The sequence below is a fragment of the Nannospalax galili genome, unplaced genomic scaffold (assembly GCF_000622305.1).
Source record: "Nannospalax galili isolate Female #2095 unplaced genomic scaffold, S.galili_v1.0 scaffold186, whole genome shotgun sequence".
Classification (NCBI taxonomy): Eukaryota; Metazoa; Chordata; class Mammalia; order Rodentia; family Spalacidae; genus Nannospalax; species Nannospalax galili.
Genome location: NW_008358774.1, coordinates 9,806,001 through 9,827,983, shown reverse-complemented (window position 1 = coordinate 9,827,983; position 21,983 = coordinate 9,806,001). Strand labels below are relative to the sequence as shown.

Below are 21,983 nucleotides of genomic sequence, written 5' to 3'. Positions count from 1 at the left end.
AAAAGTTTCAGTCTTCTATTAATGTGCCTGCTTAGTAACTTTAAAAACCTATCCAGAGAAAATCATATTCTTGTTTTTTAAGCTAGAGAGGGAAAACTGAAGTTTTAACAAATTAGAATGGATAGGACCTTAAAAAAGTGGTGAGGCTACTTTTCACTTCCTCTGTCCACTCTGTATATTACTAGTGTCAAAACTGTTCCCACTGGAGGATCCCAAAGTAAAGAATACATTCCTTGTGGCACCAAGGAATGCACTGAGACTATGTTAATAATAATATTTGGAATTATTCCTACAAACAAGTTTCTGGAACTGTTTAAGAATATTAGCCTAGAAACATTAATGATACCAATATAAAAATTTTAGGCTGATCTTGCACGACAAAGATTTGACTGAAGAATATAAACTATAAAAATAAAGGTCTAGGAAGGACATGCTTTGTAAGAGGAATCTGAAGAGAGCTGGCTACATTCATCATCATCGTTTCTCACAAGTAGTAACACAGTTCCCAGGCAAGGACCATCACCGGCTGTAGTACAGATGTAGCCCAAGCTGTTCATTCAGATTATATCACTAGGCTGGGTGTGATGGCGCACATCTGTAATCTCAGCACTGAGGAGGCAGAGGAAGGCAGATCTCAATGAGATCGAGGCTACCCTGGTCTACACAGTGAATTCCAGGCCAGCTGGGGCTACAGGGAGATCCTGCCTCCCTGCTTCAAAATAAATAAATAAATACATAAAAAGACAGTAAAGTTTGAAGGGCAAATTGCATCATCAAAGAAATCAGACAGTTTATTATTCAACAGACTTTACTAGTTTTCAAGTTTTACAAAATGCCATTTCCCCCCCAAATAGTAAGGTTTCTCAAAATCTAACCCTCAAACAAAAATGTATACTATATTTAAAAATTTTGAGATTATAAATATTCACAGTATTTGAAGAATCCTATTACCTGCCAAATGAGTATGAACCTAAAAAAATCACTTATTTTCAAAAACAGACCAGGAATCAAATTTGAGCACGGCTTTATTCAAATCTATACATTTTCAGTTGTTATTTCTTCACATGACTTCTAACTCATTTTATACGTTAAGTCCAAAGCAAAGTTTTAAAAAAACAAAACAAAACTGCCAGTCGGCCCTGGTAGAAACCTTAGATTATTTATTTGGAAATTTACAATGAAGTTTTACAGCCAGTTAAAAATGAATATGAATCTTGGAAAAAAAAATAACTCTATTATTGTGAAGATGCACCAAAGGACATTCTGTATAAAAGGGTAGTGAGCATTTTACATTTGTTGTGTCTTTAAAATAATGTACATAAAAAGTAAAGATGTCACTTATCACCATAATTAAAACAACTGAAATGGGAAAGACTGAGGGTGTTTGTTTAAAAACCACTGGACTACAGACGCCTCTGTGTTCCTGAGAGGCTCTAAAAGAAAGTTATGAGTGTGAACAACAGGTAGCTTCTTAATCTCGTAGAGATAAAAATACAGACAGGGAGAAGGGAATTATAAGGTGTCAAAAGATTCAATATTTGAATCAAAATAAGCCAATCTGAACATGAACATGCTGTCACTTCTATACATCCCAACAGCACACAGTGTTCAGATTGAGGAGACACTCCAGTCCCTTTCACAGGCAGATGTGATCCTTATCAGTGTCTCTGGCTTTACTGAGTCACTGGCAGGGTCGCTGGCACCTGGTTAGACTGAGGCGCTGGAGACCCACTGTTTAAGGCTTGTGGAGGCACTGCTGGTTCCATCTTGCTAATGTGTGTGATGAATCGAAGGCGGAGCTTTAAAGCTGGTTTTAAATTACAGATAATCTTCTCTACCTAAGAAATGAGAATACAATAAAAAATATTTGCCACCTTTAATGAAATGACTTACAGTATCCTGAAACAGTATGCTAGAGAGGGATGTGGGTGGATGGGAAGTTCCTATACATGCAAAAGTAGATGAAATTCTTTTCTTCTTACATAGAACACATATTCTCCTCCTGCACATATTTTATATATGTAGTGGTATACACATGTGTGCATATGTGCATATAGATACACATATATGCATATACAAGAACTTACCACTTATTTAGTTAACTGGTCATTCTGCTATCATCAACTAGAATAGTTTCCACTGGAAATTTAAACATCCAACAACTTGGATATATTTTAAAGTTGTCTGGATAACTCACATTTGCAACATTTATCTACAAATCCAATTTTTTCATTTTGATTTATACTTAGAATTCAGTCAGAAAATGTTTTAAGGACATACATGTATCCCATAGTTTCACAGATTTTTTAGCTTTACTCAAATGCTCTTTGATCTGAGGAAAGATCAGTTTGACAGTATTTTTTCTTTATTCCTGTGTCAAAATTTCTTAAGCCCAAATATAAAAATATATTTTTGTTTTAAAAAAAAATCACTGATCAGTTCTCCCCATGTCTTGTATTTTAACAAAAGGAGACACAGAGAGAGACATATTCTTTGATGGGAGGAACATGTTAACTTGCTCTATGTTCCCAAGGCAGAAAGGAGTCATGTCTTCCTAGCCCGGGATCCAAGAGAAGAACCCTCAGGTTCTAGCACTCAGAAGGTAAAGGAAACTTACAATGAAACTGCTTACTTTGTATAGTTAATATAGGCTAGTTAAGCAAAAACCAAAACCTGAAACCAACAGAGCCAAGTTTGAAAAAAATGCCCCCCATCAAAAAAAAAGAGGGGGGAAGAGCATTCAAGTATTGGGAAGGCGATGTACTTTCCCTACGTGCCTCTCATCCACCCCTCTAGAACAGCTCAGACTGACCCTACACATATGAAACACATGTATGACCCACAGAGGTCTTTCCTGCTTTCAGTCACCTGGAGTAGGAAGTATGTCTTCATACACTAAGTTGTTCCATATCCCTTTAACTTCACTACAATGCTTATGCTGTTTTATGGGCCACAGAGCAAATCTAATACTCCAGATGGAAGCCCTCCAAACAGCGGGGATGTGAACATTCCCTAGCACTTTGTCCCTCAGGTTAAGAATTCCCATGCTCTTCAAGCCAGTCTCTTGCTCAGTCTAGCCTGACTTCTGGCCATGCTACTAACTATTCCGTGTCCAGAGTGTTTCCACCAGTGGGGAGAGTGGGGCCTCCTACACTTAGAGCACATCACCTCTGGGGTCTCTTTAGTAGCTACTCCACACTGCTTTTCCCGGACGAGAGTACTATTAATTAACCCCTTAGGGTTTTTCAGATGTTCTGTTGTAAATATCAAGGGAGAAAAGTGTAAGCAATTATTTGTTTTACCACTATATCTAGAATAATGGCCTTAAAGGTCAGACACCAACTCAGATAGTCACTCAAACAGAAAAAGTTTATCACTGTGCATTTCAATTTGATAAGTCAAACATCAATAAAAGATAATTTAACTTACTTGCTCCTTTACGCTGTCACCAGTAAACATATACTTCATGTGATACAGGAAGTCACAGATGGGATCCATGTAATTTAAGTGGGTGCTACACTGGTCTACATTCAACAGCATGTCATAAAATGCCACACCAATCTATGCAATAGACAATGGAAGGTTATTTGAATGACTGTTCAGCTGGCTCCACCATACTAGCACATGGGGCTGGCAGGTGTGAGGGGCAGTCACAGGTCATGCATCTCTATGCAGAGGAACCATGAGTCTGCCTATGTTTATAGTGGAATCACACTGCTACAGAATGGCCTAACTAGAATTTCTCTTCACAATTTAGTTTTTCGCTTAAAATCAGGAGACAGATGATCCCCCTGTCTAGTGCTATCTCTGGAATAAATGCACTCCAAGGATGCTTATTAGGCTTGCATCTTCCTAGTTCCATTTGGTAGCTAATGTTTCTCAAGGTTCTATTCCTGGCTCACTTTCTTTCTCTGTGTTTTTCTTTATAAAGTGCTTGATTTCATCCAGTTTCATGATTTTGGTTAATTTCTCCACACTGTAAATTCTCAAACGTACTTCTGCGTCCTTAACTTTGTCTCCAACCTTGATGACAGGCCTTCTCTGCATCTCCAGTTCAACACACCCAACACCAAATTCATTACAGGAACATTAAGTCCTACTAAACTGATTTCACTACTAATGGCTGTGACCTTCATTTAAAAAAGATGGTCAAGAAATAGATCTTTCAGAACTTACATTATATCAGATCATATTTTACCTCTATCATACACCGAGTTCTCTCCTGCTGAAATCTTTGTAAAAATGGTCCTACAAGATGATACACATAAAGCAACTGGAATTCAGTCTTCACTATAGGAAGAAGTACTTCAGTGAGAAACCTAAAGTTTGAAGATAAGAATACAGACCTCTTGTGAAGTCAGTTCAATTCTTTGGATTTATGATAATACAGTATTTATAAAAGTATTAAAAAGACTTACAAAATTTATGATTTGTTCCTTTTAGTTTTGGTAACAATACTATTTCTTTTTGTGTACACGTGTATATATGTGTGGGGAGGTATATATGTGTCATATATGTGCATGAGTGTGGCTGCAGTGTGCATACATGGAGGCCAGAGGAAGAGATCAGGTATCCTGTTCCATCACTTTCCTTTGTCACTGAATCTGGAGCTAGGCTGGCAGCCAACAAGCTCCAGTGACCCTCTTATCCCTGTCCCCAACAGCGCAGGTGTTACAGGGGCCAGCAGCCATGACTGGCTTTTTATGTGGGTGCTGGGGACTCGGGTTCTTATGTTTACATAGGAGGCACTATTTGTGGTGCTCCCCCCATCCCAGTAACGGTAATACTTCTAATTAACCTTACATATCTCACTGCCACTTCCTTTTTTGACTGATAACTGAAATAAATTACTTCATATTTAAAAGTATTTTTTAAAATTATTTATTATTTTTATTATATGTGTATGAGTGTATTGCCTGTGTGTAGGTAAGTGCACTTGTGTCATGCAATGCCTGTGGAGGATAGAAGAGGCTGTCAGATCCCCTGGAACTGGAGTTACAGACAGTTGTTAACTGCCATGTGGGTGCTGGGATTGGAACCTGGGTCTTCTGCAAGAATAGCCAATGCTCTTAATTGCTGAGTCATCACTCCAGCCCCCTTAAAAGTAATTCTTAAAAAGTACAACTATCAGGGGCTGGAGAGATGGCTCAGCAGTTAGGAGCACTGGCTGCTGTTGCAGAAAACTGGGGTTCGAATCTCAGCACCCACAAGATGGCTAATAACTGTCTCTAACTCCAGTTCCAGGGGATGTGACACTCTCTTCTGTCCTCCAAGGGCACTGCACAATACAGGTGCACTTACATACAAGCAGACATAACACTCTTACGCATAAAATAAGAATAAATCAAAAAATTTTTTTTAAAGTACAACTATTATTAAATGACAGGTGAATTACTTAAAAGAATTAATGCAAATGCCATGCTTATGAAATTTGAATCTAGGTAATACCAATTTTATGGTCAAGAAAAATAATCTGAAAATAGATTGACTCCAGTTTTTCAGTTCAAAAGGTAATTTCTGTGATAAACTCTGGGAAAAGCATGAATTTGATTAAGCTTCTGAAACCACAGTGGAAAATGGGATGCCAGTTACATCTTGCATATGTAAGAAAATTTTAAAATTCAATTCTGAAATAAGGGGTTTTCTGATGAACCAGGAAGTCCACGTATCTAAAACACACTTAACTGCCAATTCTCATGGATGAGAAACATGCCTAACCTGTAAATCGGATTTAAGAAAGCAGCCAAATTTCTTTAAGAAACTCTAACGCTTACTTCGGAATGAGGGAAAGCTGCCCGATGCTGGAGTGGTGCCACACAGCATGTGCGAGAGCTAGTGTATAGCTGCAGCTCATCTCTGAGTAGGACTGATGACAAGCGGTGAAGTCGAAGAGGCGGAATGGATAGCCGACCCACTCTGTTTCCGACGTCAGGCTTGAACTGCTGATAACACTCACAATTCGATCGTGAAGGACAATCCAATATGGCTCCTTTAAAATCAGAGGAGTCTGGTAAAAAAATTCCACTCGTCCAGTGTCTGACCCCAAAGCTTACACACTACCATCACTTTCACATCCTTTTAAGTTTTTCATTTATCCAGTTTGTCTGTAACAGAGAGTCTGAAACAGAGCTGAGTAGCTTTCTAACTGGTCAAATTAACTTGGGGAGATGTAACTGTAAGTTCAGAGGCTCCATACATGCTTATTTAGTGTCTGATATTTATCACAGGGTAAACTGACTTTATCAATATTTACTATACAGACAACATTGGTACAGATGTAAAAATAAGAAATGCATGGAACTATATTGTGAAAGTATATAAATAAAAAAAAAACTGACTCACAGAACTATCCAAATAAGTTTAGAAAGCACTCTGCTAATCAATACTACTTAAAGATACAAGGGACAATGGAATGGCCTCAGTAATTCCTATGAGCTGGAGAAGACAGGGAAGGAGGACTTGAGCTAGCAGATGATGGAAGAAGAGGAGCTTTGGCGTGATATCTTATTTACTAACATACCAGAACTAAAACATTTCTCAACAAGCATAATGTCCATGAGGAATGGCTCTGGATAGAGAACGTGTTAAGTGGACAAAGTAGATCATATTATGAGGTAAAAATGAAAGCTGGACAGACAGTGTAGAGATCTGTAAATCTAGCAGATACATTCAGAATGGAAGTAGAATGGGAAAAGAGTCAATGTAATTGTGTGTGCATACTTACTATGTAGCCAAGGATGACCTTTGAACCTTTCATCCTCCTGCCTCTACCTCTCAAGTGCTTGGATTATTGATGTGTGCCACCATACACAACTTATATGGTATTAGAGATGGAACCCATGGCCTTCTATATGTTAGGTAGGCACTCTACCAACTGAGCTATATCCCCAGCCTTCACTGTAACTTTCTTTAAAAGAGTAGTGATATGAAAGACTTTAAAAAATGAGATGTTGGGATGGAGATGGCTCAGCAGTTAAGAAAACTGGCTGTTCTTACAGAAGACCCAGGTTTGAATCCCAGCACCCACGTGTCAGCTAACAACTGTCTGCAACTCCAGTTCCAGGGGATCTGACAGCCTCTTTTGTCCTCCATGGGCACTGCATGACACAGGTGCACTTACCTGCAGGCAGGCAATACATGCATATACATAAAATAAAAATAAATAAAATTAAAAAAAAGAGAAATGTTTCATTAGCTTGCATGATGACCTGTTAAAAGCTTATTCTGTATCCATTCTTTTTTTTTTTTTTCTTGGTCAACAAAAATAGTTGTATTTCCTCACTGAGTATAAATTACAATTATGAACTCACTGGTAGGGCAGTGATGATCAAACCAATTGCATTCATCCATGCGGTAATGTTCTCTCTTGGCACTAAAGGCTGACTGCAAGCAGACAGGAAAAACAAAACAAATGTAAACTTATAAAGACATTTTATATGGTTGACGATGGATCTTATTTTGAAAACACATGTAATTTAGACAACTGACAATCTATCTATTCCAAAAACGAACAAACTTTTTAATGAAAAAAATTTAATATACACAAAATAAACCTTTGGGTTTTTTTTGGTGTCCTTTAACAAGAGCTGTAAGACTGAAAATACTGCTTCAATTTTTTTGTTCATTTTTGAGGTTCTCCCTGTAGCCCCAGATGTCCTGGAACTTGCTAGATAGACCAGGCTGGCCTAGATCTCACAGAGACCCACCTGCCTGTGCCTCACATGCTGGGATTAAAAGTGTTTACCACCATGCCCAGTCTATTTCAACTAATTTATACTTTTTCCCAATCATTATATCCAGGGACTTAGACATACAGCCCCAGACCCTGAAGATCTTTAAAGAGGATTGTTAGTGCACATTAACATTATTCCTAAATTAAATATCAAACAGGTGATGTAGAGTGCCAGTGGGGATGATGTAGGTCTTCTGAACCTGGCCAGCAATCACTCCCTTTTACCTACATCACAAAGATGAGAGCAGGAACCAAAAGACAGTTGCTATGCAGGGAGCATGGTTTAGGGCACAGGCTTGTCTAACGGTTCCCCAATAAAGTATCACTCTCTTAAGAAACAGAGGCTCTTACTGCAAGAAAAAGAACACAGACCTTTTCAGGACGACATTCAGAAGGGCATTCCCAACATCTTTGCCTGGAACCGCTAAAGCCATGAGTTCCACACAAGTGACATGCAGAGCATGGGCTGCAGGGTTGGGGAACTCATTGAATCTCCAGTCACAGTTTGGGAAGGGACCAGGAGACTTTCCAGCCATTGGTGCAAATGGTTAAGGCAATAACAACTTGATTATTCTGAGATTAATGACTCACATATATAGAATGCTTTACAGATTTCATGTTTTCTATGTAAGCATCTCATTTGATTATCAATTTATCAGATTATGGGCTGTCAAGAAGTAACTGATTAAGGGACACATGATACAAATCAATACAAGTATATTTGACATGACTGAAGGACACTGATAGCAATCACTCATAAAGAACAAGGGGTTGGTCTTACAGGTGGGCTTTTATAACTAAGATACTGGAATGCAGGAAATGCCACCAGGGAAATCCCAGGCTTCATCAGCCCATTTCTTTCACAGACACAGGACAAGTTTTTATGAAAATTATAATGAGTAACCCTTTTACTTAGGAAATATATTGCTTTGTTTAGGAAAATAAGTCATGTTAATTTATATGGTTTCTCTACTTTAGTATGGTCTATAAACATTCTCTGCTGATAACTGAAAACATAAAATCAAAGTGAAGAGATAAAAATATCAATACAACAGCCTTTTCACTAAAAGTTTTAACACTGTCTACTAACATCAGTATTATATTCAAGGATTTATTTATTAATTGAGGCAGGGTCTTGCTATGAAGCCCTGGTTGGCCTCCAATTAACTATGCTGACCAAGCTGGTCTTGAAGTTTTGGAAATCCTCCCACCTCTGCCCCCAAGTGCTGGGATTTCAAGTGTGTACCACTACATGTGTTTTTGAGGATTTAAAGCAGTAAGACAAATGTTCTCTAGTAGCAAACTGCTATCTGTACTATAATATAATATTAACATCAAAAACAGACTTCCTTCTTTAAAATAAACGTCTATAAAATCTACATTAAATTTACATGTTAATGGAGAGAATTTCCACCTGTCTGGCATGATGTTGCTAATTTAAGATTTCCAACTCATAACAGAGGTAAAAATAAAAATAATCATCAAAAGACTTGAAGGTGGGTGCAAAGATGTCACTTACAGTCCTAGTTACTGGGGAAGCTGAGGCAGGAAGATTGCTTGAGTCAAGAGTGTTCAAGGACAGTCTGAGCAACACGTCTTTTTAAAAAACTTTTTTTCTCTTCAAAGAAAAAAAAATGAAGACTTGAGATATATAAAAATATTACCCTGAGAAGAAAAAAAAAATCTCATAAACTGAAATAATGTTATTTATGGAAACACTGGGGGGGGGGGGGAAATCACAGAAGAAAGGATATTATCTACCAGTCTACCAATCAGCTTGCAATAGTAGGAGTCCTCTGGAACCCAAGGATTGTCCTCGCGGGCATTCATAGCATGCTTCAGGTAAGTGTCACTGAGACACCAGCCCTGTGGCCGATTATCTTTGAGTGAGCCAATGATTGCATGGACAAGCTTTCGTTTGAGATGGTCACGGTTTCTCAGGCACATTTCATAATAGTGCAAAGTATTGTACAGATAAGTCACTGGTCGATCTGCCAAGAAGAAAATAGGTCACCATAATGTTTATCACATTACTGACAGGTTAAACTGTACGCTTTCAGTACTACCAAGAAACAGCTCAGATTACAAACTACTTCACCCGCTGGGCAATTGCATAAAAAGACTATTTTAATCTCAAAACAGGCAGAAGATTCCCAATAATACACGTATTGTAGGGTGTTCATACTCTGAATAAGCAATTTCACTTCTGGAAATTTATCATGCAAAAATGACACAGAGCAAGAAAGGTCACATGTAGTCCTGTTTCCACTCACAAAAGGTTAGCGACAGCTAACACAGTCATTAAAAAGGACTGATAAATTATTATAGGTACAAGGCAGGGCTTTATGTGCTAATAAAAATGATCAACTTTAACACATACAACACAGAAAAATCATGGTAGAGAATTCTGTGTTCATTTTATTTGTAACAAAAGAAAAAAAATAAAAACAGACAAAGAAGGAAAAACCCAAACATAGTATGTAAGGATACTTAAGAGATTAGTAACAGAGGTTGCTTACAGAGAATGACTGGCTGGAAGACAGGAATGGGACTTTTTACTGTGTACCCAGTGTGTACTATGTTCATATACTACCTAATCTAAAAGTTTTGTTAAGAAATGCTCCCTTGAACCTTATACTTATTCTGTATTCTTCTGCTTTTCAGAAAGACGTCTTAGATCAGGACTAAGAACTGAACAAATATACTTTGTTCCTACAGTGGCTATTCTAAGACCTTCACATGGGTAGTACTGACTGCACCATTAAGCAGTACTCAATCTCAGGACTGCAGGGTTGTCTTTGATATTTTCTTTCAATAATCTCTTAACAGCCAGTCACCTAAGTCCCATTCCTGCTTTCTCGATCGCCTGTCCTTTTCTCATCCAGTACACATGTCTTTTTTCAATATTAATCACATATGGGAGCTTGGATATTGTCTCTGAAAAGCCATCCTCCTAAGATAGGCTGCACATGATACTTGGCCTCAGTTTCTAAAAGAATTTTCCATCCCATGGTCTTACCCAAAAATTTCCAATAAAATCAAAACTGGTATTTAATGTGATCTTACAGTCAGGTACGTTCTCCTTTTCCAGCCTTATTTTTAAAATTCCCAGGTAAACATTCTCAATTCAATCCAATGCGGCATTTTTTCTTCAAACAGGTCTTGTTTTTTCCCTATCATTACAATGTTCCACATGATCCTTTATGGTCAGTGTACTCTCTTGTCCCCTCTCCTCATAAAAACCACATGTATCGCAGTTCAAATCCAACCTATCCAAGAAGCCTGCCAAGATCCATTTAGTTTACAGTAAAATCACTCTGCTCAAAACTTGTATTTTTAATGCTGTGTATCTTAATTTTCATGACATCATTCCATAGCATGATTCTCAAACACTTTAAACACACATAAAATAAAACCTGCAGACCCACCAGTACAACATACAATGTCCAGCCCACTTTTGTTCATGAAGATATTAGATGGTATTAAAATTTGAAAAAGCTCACCATGAAATTTATATAAGCCTCCTAGATGGTCCAGTAAAGTCTCCAGTGATTTGGATACTGGGAGCAATTCTAGAAATCTGTGGATTACAATATCAAATACTGGGAGGAACCGGAGACACACATTTCCAAAATAGATGGGCAGATAGGGGGACTGAATCGGGACAGGAGGGTCAACCTGTTCTGCCAGCCCTTCAAAATATAGCTTCTCTGGATATTTCTGTGGATGTGAAGAGGAGATAGAAAACATTAGCGCATGTTTGAAAAATTCTCTTAAAAGAGCTACATAAGGCTGAAAATGTTTAGATCAAAAACAAAAACAAGCAAGCAAGAAACTAGAAATCTTTGATTTTGTTGGTGCTGGGGTTTGAACCCAGGGCCTGGTCCAGGCTAACCATAAGCTCCCCCAGTCACCTATGCACCAGCCTCTTCAAGGAATCACTTTATACTGTACCTTTCTTCCTTTTCTAAATAACCATGTCTACTAAAAGTGAAGTCTTGATTTCTCTTTAGTTCATTACATAATTTTAGACTTCTTTGCTTCCATAGAAACTACAAAGAAAACAATAAAACCACAAAGAAAACAGAGAAATCAAGTAGTCACCCACCTGGAGCAGCTCTAAAAGGATATCTGAACTACTAACTGAAGTTAGTACCTTGTGATAGTTCATGTGCTTGGTGTGCCAGTCATTCTGGAGCCAGTGCTCTGGGGAATTTTCCTTCACAAAGTCACTCACTCGATTTCTAAAGTCATTTGGTTTGAGTAGCAGCAACTGAATTATGAAATAACAAACCTGGGCTTCATTTCCTTCATGACTGCGCATGGCCTTTGGAAAACAACAGAAAAATTAAGTAAAAATGTCCAATTTGGACAAAAGTATACTTCTGCCACTTGGTACTCTAAATTTTAATACTATAAAATTTTTACTGTCATTAGAATTTTCTTAAATATCTCATCTGCCCCCAACCAATTATTCATCATTCCTAAAGCATATCTGAATTTTTCTGGCCAGTTTTGGCTCATTATTTATTCTGCTAGAGATGTCCACCTTTACTTTTTGAAATGAAATCTATCCGCAACAATCCATCACCTAGGGTGATGTGATATTCAAGATTTTATGACAATATTTTCCCTACACCTCTACCTTATCCTTTATTTAACTGTGGCTGATTATATTGGATAGCTTCAGTTGTCAACTTGACATGCCTGGCTAGAGAGAACTTCAACTGAGGAATTCCTTCCGTTGGACTGGTCTGTGGTCACGTCTGTGGGGCACATTCTCAATTGCTGAGTGATACAGGAGGGCCCAGCCCACTGTGGGTGGTACCATCCATAGGCAGATGGTCCTGGGTTATATAAGAAAGCAGGCTGAGCACAGGCCAAGGGAGAAAGTCAGTAAGCAGCAGCCCTCCATGGTCTGTGCTTCAGCTCCTGCCCTGGCTCCCCACAATGATGAACTGAAGCCAAAGGTGAATAAACTCTTTCTTCCCCAAGTTGGTTTTGGTCAGTGTTTTTAGCACCACATTAGAAAGCTAATCAGAGCACTGATAAAAACTGCATTAGTTCCCCAACTACAACTACCTTTATATTGATGTCTCACAAATAGGAGGTCAATGTTAATGAACTAAGCCACTACAAATATCACCACTGTGCCTGGGTTGGTCTGGAACTCTCTATATAGACTAAGCTAGTCTTGAACGTGTGACAATTCTCCTGCTTCTGATAGGATTACAGGCATGTATCACCATACCCAGCCACTACTATATTTTTAAAAATGCATAGTTTTCTAATCTGATTCAGTCTTTTCTTAAAATTTTGCTTGGAATACACTAAAAACCAGGAGCCAAAGTAAGATGGCAGGGTTGGGTAGTCATCAGAAAGAGTTAGGATTATGGCTACCAAAGTGAACAGAGATGGTTATACTAACTAGCACTCCAGAATAAATACAATGACTTTTTATTATTTCTTGTCCCTACGGGAACCTCCTCTGAGAATCAACTCAGAGTCTAACTGTTTATATTTCAGAGCATCACAAGGCCAGAAAATATTTTATTTACTTCTGTAGCTTCTGTGAATACAATAGTAGATATTCAATATTCACTCAATGAAGAAATTCAGAAATTTCTTATTCTTTAAGGAAGCTTGATTACAGTATAAATCCATTAAATTCTTTGAACCACACACAGGAAATAAGCACAAGATCTAACACTCACACAATTTGATTCAAAAGAGGATAGAAGGCTTAAAAATGTATTTATTCTTACCAGGCAGAGAATTAATCTGTCCAGTGTAACAATGTTATACTTCCATACCATGTCATTAAGAATTTCAATGCATTTATTGAGTTGCTGACCTCCTGCAGATGTAGAGAACTCGTATACCAGGAAATCTGCAAATGTTCTAACGTGGGCCACCAAGGCTCTGGCCCCAATTCTCTCTAATACTCTAAAAGGGAAAGAGTGAAAAAAACCAAACTCTATTCTTATTTGGATATTACTGTTTGGCACACAGACTACAAATCTAGGCTTTTTACTCACCGATAGCCAATCTGACTAATATGATCTGTTTCCAAGAGCATTTTCCAGAGTAGACAGAGGAAAAGGGGAGGAAAGCCTTGCACAGAAAACTGAGTAATGATTTCATTTTCGTCCGTCATTGACTTCCACTTCCTATACTCCTCTTCGACATTTTTTTTCAAATTAAAACGACTTTCCTGAGGTACATTATTTTGCTTGAAGAATGCCTAAAAACAAGACCAAAAGTTTATCTCATTGGCCAGAATAAAAAGAGTAGTGGATATGTGCAATTAAGAACCATTCTACATTTGGTTCTGACATTAAAAAAACCTAATCTTGAGTAAATCAGTAACTAAGGCCTGAATTTCTATACCCAGAAAATACGTAGGCTTGTCTAGTAGTTTCCTAGATTTCCCAAACAGAAATTGCAAGCAAGCAGAATTCAAAGTCTCCTCAATCATTTTCTTGCTAATCTTTGATGGAAGGAGGAAAAAAAAATGTGTCTACTTCCTCAGTTACATGTTTTAGTGTCACTATAAGGAAAATCTACTACATTAGGCCAGTGGTTCTCAGACTGTAGTGCAGACCAGGAGTGTCAGTCACTCCCCAGGCCCTATCCCAGATCTACTGAACCAGAAACTCTGGGATTAGGATTCAGAGATTAGCTCAGCAAGCCTTCCAGATGAATGTGGTTAGTGTGAGAATCACTGCTTCACCCTGTTAGAGGTCAAGGAAAACCAATGTCCATTATGCCTTAAATCTTCTCTAAAAGTACAAGATAAATGAAGTTTGTCTTTCTCTTTAACATAAGGCCACAGATATAATTATGCTAAATAGTGAAAAAATCAAAACAGTCAAGTTTAATATCTATGTACTCTGTAAAGCTCCATTAAAGTACATTTCTCTCCATTTTGGTGCTATAAAAGATTTTTTGAGGCAATATGTTAATTTTTGTGACATTCTAAAATTGTTAACTATGAAAATGAAACCATAATAACTAATTTTCAGAAACATATCCAATTCTAAATAGGATGAGAAGCAACCCAAGAGACGTTTAGAAGTAAAAGCAAGTATTTTCAAAAAGGAAATAAAAGCTAATTTATTTTCTTCAGACGTCACCAAATCTAGTGACTTCTTAGGAAGCCACGGTGACTGGAAGAAAGATTTTTATATACACTCAATACCTTATCAATACCTAATTCAAAACCAAATCACCTGTAGGGGGGCTGGAAAACAACTAAGGGTATGTGAAGCCCAATTATGAGGAGTAAAATTCATGATGGTCTGAAGTATATCTTTACACCAAGTTCCCTGGATTGAATCAGAGCCTGTAAAAAAATCTAAAATAAACAGATGTGAGTCAGATATACATGATCATATACACAAACTACCAAATATATTACAATGAAAACAAAAACCAAGTATGTACACTGAGGGATTTCAGTGCAGTACAATCACTGCTTACTGAGTGATAATTTAGGACCTAAATTTTCTTACTTTAAGAGGATTAGAAGTGACATGGATTTTCTTAAATATGAGTGTACTTAGTGCAAAGACATTTTAAATCTTTTCCACTCTTATTTTTAATGAGTTCTTTATTGAGCCAAGAGAACAGAATTGAGAAAGTATATGTTTTATTTTGGTGATCGGAACAAATATATGTTTTAAATGTTACATGTATAAATCTCTGTCAGAAATGCTTACTTATACCAAATAATAGTTTACATTTTAAAATGTAGTTGGAATTGAATTAATTCTTATCTTTTTTTTTTCTTTTTTAAAACAGTTCTAAAAATGTGGTCTGTTGATCCCTTAATCAGCCAACGTCTTTCCTTTTGTTTTTGTGGGACAGGGTCTCACTTATTTGAGGTTAGCCTCAAATTTACAATCCTCCTGCCTCAGCCCTCCAAGTGCTAGGACTATAGGACTGTGCTACCGTACTGAGTCTTAAGGTCTTTTCAAGGATTTCATAAACTCAAAGCTATTCAAAAGCAATGGTGGTAAACAGCTGGCTCTCAGAACAATCAAGGATGGGGCCAGACTACCCTCATGGTCACTCTATTCTACAGCATATGACGGCAACAAGGAAAACGTGTTTCAGTTACAAGTATCACTACTAATGTACAATACACTTACAATTATTTTTTTAAAAAGTTAGCAGAAAAAGACTTTGAATGTTTTTATCACAAAGAGATGAAACCTGATCAGGTAAATATGTTCCCTGATTTGAGCACTGTACAATGTGCATGTTTGGAAACGTCACACAGTATCTGGTAAGTAGGTACAGTATTTATATGTCAATTAAAAATGAATAAAAATATTGCTGAAGGAAGCTGTAAAATTATTATATCTTGTCTCATTTTTAATACTTTATGTGGCAGAATGGAAAGTACACACAAAATGTTACAAAGTCTGGGGTGTCTTGAGATAGACCACTTGTGTGATTGAGTGCCAAGTTAAATTCGTTGTTTTTCATGAATTTCCATTTTGTGAAAGAATATTTGACAAAAATAAAATAAACTTTGCAATTACTCAGGTATAAACATTTAGCTGACATTTTCTTGAAAATCAATAAAGCCAGCATGTCACTTGAAAACAAATGACAGTACCTTTTAGTAATGATAAAAACTTTGTTTCAGATAAAAACCAGAACTAGTAAAATTGTCTCCACTATCATTAGTGTGACTATTTTCCAAGACTTTTCTTATGAAATTTATGGTGATATTAACACATATTTTCTGAAACCATACTATATTATGAAATGTGTCAACATTTGCTAAACTACATACCCCAGTGAACCAATATTTTCCAAATGACCAAATCATAGTTACATAGTATATCTGTGCTAAAAATGACTTCAATGTAAAAATCGGGCTAATTATAATACAGCAAACTAGAAAAAGTTCACTGACAGGATTTGGATTTCATACTACAGCTTATCTTTAAGAAACTACCACTATTTAATTTTGATATAATTTCAAAGAACAGTGATCATTATTTGAAAAACCTATTATTATTTCCTTTCCTATTTACATATCTGTGAAAGGACACATTTTCTTCATTTACTTTAACTGAAATAACATTAACATATTAAGCAGATATATATCCTCAGAAGCAGACTGGAGACTCCACCTATGTTCTTTATAACAGACATAAAGGGTAACACAAAAAATTCAAAACAGCAGCACCACTTCTCCTAAAGTTTTGCTACAGAAAATACTTTTTTATAAAAATGTAACTTATGCTAATGTTCATGCTGCATTATTTTTAAATTAATCAACATTTTTAAAAACTCCATTTTAGTTCTTTCAAAAAATATTTACTTTATTTTCAAGTATGATTTCTGTGTAGGAGTATGTGCACATGAGTGCAGGTGCTTGCAGAAGCTAGAAGAGGATATTGGATCCCTCGGATCTGGAGTTACAGGTGGCGGTGGTGAGTCACCTGACATGGGTGGTAGAAACCAAATATTGGTCTCAGTAAGAACGACATGTGTTCTTAACTATTGAGTCATTGCTTTCCAGCCCCAAACTTCTCCATTTTAATTATGAATCTATACTTATCTTTGTACAGATAAAAGTTCATAAATTCTTAGAGAATTTCAAGTTTTAATGAAGCAGTCATGAAACCCTTAAGAACTACTACATCAAAGTTATGTAAGCTAGGGGCTGGAGCGATGGCTCAGCTGTTAAAGAACACTGGCTGCTCTTGCTGAAGGCAAGTTCCCGGCATCCACATAACACTCTTAACTCCAATACCAAATGATTTGGTGCCCTCTTTTGGCCTCCTTTGGCACTTCACAACATTGTTGTGCTTAACATGCAGGCAACATCCTCACACGTAAAATCAAAATAAATTGTAAAAATATATAAACTAACTAAAAACTAAAATTATGTAAGCTAGCTAAAGAACTGGGGTTCAATCTAGTTGGAGCTATCATGCACAAGAGTTTTCATTAATAACTGATCTTAAACTGATACCAAAACAACCAGCTTTTCTTGAACAAATGAAAAGTACCTCTAGTCATTCTCCCCACAATGATCAACAGAATTACAGTACTTTATCTGTTAATGTTGCCTGCATGGCCCACTGTACCTGTGACGTGAGTTGCTCTGGCTAAGGTCAATATCAAGGCTCGGTTCAGTTCTTCAGATTCTGCTGACAGCACTGTTTTGGGATCACTAAGGAAACGTGTAAACTGTGGCTGGACCTCCGAGCTGCCTAATGCTGTGATAAGCCTCAATGCAGTGCTCTCAACACTGAAAGGTAGGTAAACAAAAGAAGCATGAAAAGGTTGTACACATGAGTTCAGAATTATGGAGTTCAATCCAACTGATGACTAATTAAAATGTAAAAACACTATGCTGAAATAGACATTTCCTTTCTTTGATTAAAAGTCTTTAAGATGCTAATTTTTAGAATGAAAGCATTTGACATCTGAACACATTTGAAAAAATATAGCTTATAGCCAGTAAAAAAAAAAAAAACCTCACTTAGATTATGCATTTTAATAAGTACACTTTTACTGGGTATGGCAGCACACACCTGTAAGCTTATCACTTAGGTGGTAGAGGCTGGAGGATCAGGAGCTCAAGTCTTGCTTTTGCTACACTTGAATTCAAAGTGAGTTTACACTACATGAGACCCCGTGTCACCACTGCCACCAAACTGCTTTTTTTCTATCTGAAATATATTTTCATTTAAAACAAAATCAAAATGATACTTTACCATAATATGCGGTATATATGAACCTAGTATTCTAAGGAGTTAAGTTAGAATGTATTACAAAGGCTTTGGAAATATGAATTCTCAGTCCAAAGGTCCTAAAGCTAAAGACTCAACTATATTAATTTCAATTAAAACACTGGACTCCTATATTGTAATTACAATATTTCAGAAACAAGAGTCTTAGGGAAAATAAGTTAAAAAGTATGATAAGGTAAAGGTTCCCCGCCTCTAACCAAGTTTCTAATAAATCCAAGGAAAAGCGAGTGGTCTGCAAGTAAGTGCTCACCAAAGATGGAGCTGATTCTGGTTTGTTTGTGCAACTGCAGCCAAAGTATGAAGATGGCTCAGCAGCTGAACTCGGTAATGAGGCTGGATGTGGTGCATCCGGTAGCTGAACATCTCCAGAAGTGTGTGCAAAATGCCCCAGGCATGAGACTTGAAGACAGTAGGCAAGAGCTGACCTGGAGGAACACAATCCAAGGCATCAGTTACCAAAGACATACATCTGCATATATGTGAAGAACGTCACACTTTTTATGCATGTAAAAACTTTAACACAAATACTGGGGCTGGCTCAGAGTTTAAGAGCACTGACTGCTCTTGCAGAGGACCCAGGTTTGATTCCCAGCACCCACATGGCGGCTACAAACTGTCCTTAACTCCAGTTCCAGGGGATCTGATACCCTCTTCTGGACTCTATGGGTTTTGCATGATATGGGTGCATTCACATACACCCAAGCAAAATTCTTCATACACATAAAATAGTTAAAAAAAAGAAGCGGTTGTACTGGTAGAATCTACATCCAGTGGCCTGTGTTTGGATCCTGCCTCTGACAGTTCTTAGTTACTGCCAGGCAGACACTTAGCATTTCTATGCCTGTTTCCTTCTCTAGTTCCAGGGGAATCTGAAGCCCTCTTCTGACCTCCGCAGCATTGCATGACATGGGTGCACTCACATACATTCAGGCAATACACTCATACAAATAAAATAAACATAATAAATAAAATATTTTAAAAATAATGAATATAGGTACATTTTCTACTTTAATTGTAGGGGAGGGGACTCAGAATCCAGAACTTAATACAATACCAAGTTAATCTTTCTTTTCTGAAATTTGATAAGCTCAAGTTAATAAGGAAAAATGAAATATGAAAAAATTCTAATCTTCCTCACTTCTCAGCTACATTTAAAAAAGTATTTTCAGAGAATCACTGTTCCTAATGTGGGTCTGTATTTTAATTTATTTAATTCCCCCCCCCCAATCACCCAGATTGGCTGTGAACTCTTAAGCAATTCTGCTGCCTCAATTACATGAGCTTCTGGGACTACAGGCACGCACAACTGCAACTGGCATGTTCACTTATTAATTACAAAAAATAAAAAGCCAGGCATAGTATCATATATTTTTGAGACAGGGTCTCCCTGTAGCCCTAGCTGGCCTGGAACTCACAGAGATCCGCCTGCCTCTGCCTCCCTGACTGCTGGGATCAAAGGCATGGGCTACCATACCCAGCAGTATCCTATACTTGTAAAATCAGCAATTGAGAGGTAGAGGCAGGAGGATCAAGAGCTCAAGGCCAGCCTCAGCTACAAAGCAAAGGCCAGCCTGGACTAGACTATATAAGACTCTGTCTTAAACCAAACAAACAAAAATTACAGACTAAAACAAACCCCCAAACTAACAAACGTCCTTGTTCATTCCTTCTTCTATTCTAAGAAAGCTGGACTGGCATCTTAACTACTTGGGAAGAAGAGTTACTGTGGTTAAAATTTATACAGTATTGGTGAAATGAATCAGGAAAATACTTTCATATTAGGAAGTACATACTATTTAGAACTGCTAAATACTAAAAGACATATTAACATCCAATGTACAAAACTCCTTCTCTATCACCCGTCAGACTTGGCATTTACCTGATGCCAGCACTGCTGCCTCTAATTACAGTCAGCTTACACAGAGAGGACCATCCTGTCACTTTTTCCGAGCTCCCAAAACATTTCTCTTACCATGCTACTTCAAAATGTGCGTTCCTCCCCTGACAGAGAGCAATGCATGTTTCCACCCTTTTTGCGTTTTCTCTTTAACATACATCTCTGGCCATGCATCTTTCATTTACTTGCTTTACTTCCTGTCCTCTTACAGTATTGCTTCATGATGGCAATGACTATTGTTCACTGCTGCATCCCCAGCACTTAAGAACACCCTTTAATGAATGGGTTAGCTGTTATAAACACCAGAAAATTTTGTCTTACTGATAAATCCTTTGATGCCCAAAGACTCTATTTCCATATAGACCAATAAACGACTGTACGTTTCCACCAGGGCTGGAGCCAACGCCACACTCGATTTAGTATGAGCAAGTTTTATCACTCTGGTTGCAATACTGTGAATAAGGCTGAGGAGAAAAAAAGAAAGAATAAAATGAAAACCCATACTTTCTATATAAATACAGGGGAATAAGTTATTCATCAGCAACTTAGTATAATCTGAACTGAAATGGTTCCAATGGACTTAACTCGTTTAACACATTTAAGCTGTTCAGAGCACTAAGTAATAAGGCACTGCACAACTGGAAAAGAACTGTGGTTTCTATAGTGTTTCAGGCTGGGGGTATCAATACGCATTAGGATCCCTCTGCTCAGGGAAAAGCAAGTTCTGGTAGAAGCATGCTTGATGGTTTTCAGCCTGCTTGTCTTTTCAAACAAGTAACTAAGTGCATTTGAGGATTAAATAACATTTCGTTCTAATAGGGCTTCTCCAATTTGTCACATATACAAGAAAAGCATATATATGCTCTATCTCAAAATATCATTTGAGGGGGGAAAAAAAAAAGCATGGCTTTTCTAGAAGTAATGCTGTGCCTGGAGACACAGAGATGTGTTCTCTTTGTCCTATACAGTGTTGTCTTAAGTTTGAACCAATCCTTAAAAGCCCAAAAACCAGAAATAGCTGGACCTAGCCCTTCTCAAAAAAAGGTGAAGATCTAGATATACTGGCCAGCATTCTTCCACCACCCAGGTTAGCCAAATGGAAGTCTAAGATGGAACCCCACTCTCCAGGTGTCTTGTGTCCCCACATACTCACACTCCATGCACACTAACACCTGCTTCCCACCACATCGTGAAAGCCTTAACTACATGCTTAGCTTGGCTTCTCTGGGCAACTGAGTTCTAGTCACACACAACAGATGCTTTTCTGCCTTTTAGAAAACACAGAGGCAACTCTAGAAGTGTCCTTGTGTGTAATTTAATATACTAAAAGCCTTAAAACTTTTACATTCCAGGGCTCATCAATTCTCCCTTCAAAAATTGTTGAATAAAAAATACAAGTAACAGCCGGTTGTGGTGGCACAGGCCTGTAGTCCCAGCACTTGGGAGACAGAGGCAGGTGGATCTCTGTGAGTTCAAGGCCTACCTGGTCTACATAGTGGGTTCCAAGACAGCCAGAGCTGCAGGAAGACTGTCTCAAAAAGACAAAAAATAATAATAATTAAACAAACAAATA

At 37.6% G+C, this 21,983-nt stretch overlaps 1 protein-coding gene across 3 annotated transcripts in view; it reads right to left on the bottom strand.

Annotated features, from left to right (window-relative positions):
* Positions 1-1,007: 1,007 nt before the first annotated feature.
* Med23 (mediator complex subunit 23) overlaps positions 1,008-21,983 on the bottom strand; it is a 57,413-nt gene continuing 36,437 nt past the window's right edge. Inside the window, exons 16-30 of one of the 3 annotated variants that reach the window (XM_008822118.3) lie at positions 20,732-20,874; positions 18,764-18,938; positions 17,845-18,008; positions 14,965-15,089; positions 13,771-13,976; positions 13,498-13,678; positions 11,889-12,059; positions 11,236-11,452; positions 9,487-9,723; positions 8,105-8,270; positions 7,311-7,383; positions 5,775-5,989; positions 4,199-4,319; positions 3,430-3,561; positions 1,008-1,838 (exon numbers count right to left, since the gene is read on the bottom strand). In XM_008822118.3, the coding sequence (XP_008820340.1) occupies positions 1,674-1,838; positions 3,430-3,561; positions 4,199-4,319; positions 5,775-5,989; positions 7,311-7,383; positions 8,105-8,270; positions 9,487-9,723; positions 11,236-11,452; positions 11,889-12,059; positions 13,498-13,678; positions 13,771-13,976; positions 14,965-15,089; positions 17,845-18,008; positions 18,764-18,938; positions 20,732-20,874 (2,491 nt within the window). In that variant the 3' untranslated portion in view covers positions 1,008-1,673. The remainder of the gene's footprint in view (positions 1,839-3,429; positions 3,562-4,198; positions 4,320-5,774; positions 5,990-7,310; positions 7,384-8,104; positions 8,271-9,486; positions 9,724-11,235; positions 11,453-11,888; positions 12,060-13,497; positions 13,679-13,770; positions 13,977-14,964; positions 15,090-17,844; positions 18,009-18,763; positions 18,939-20,731; positions 20,875-21,983) is intronic. The other 2 variants (XM_017795349.2, XM_008822119.3) reach the window with 2 other exon arrangements.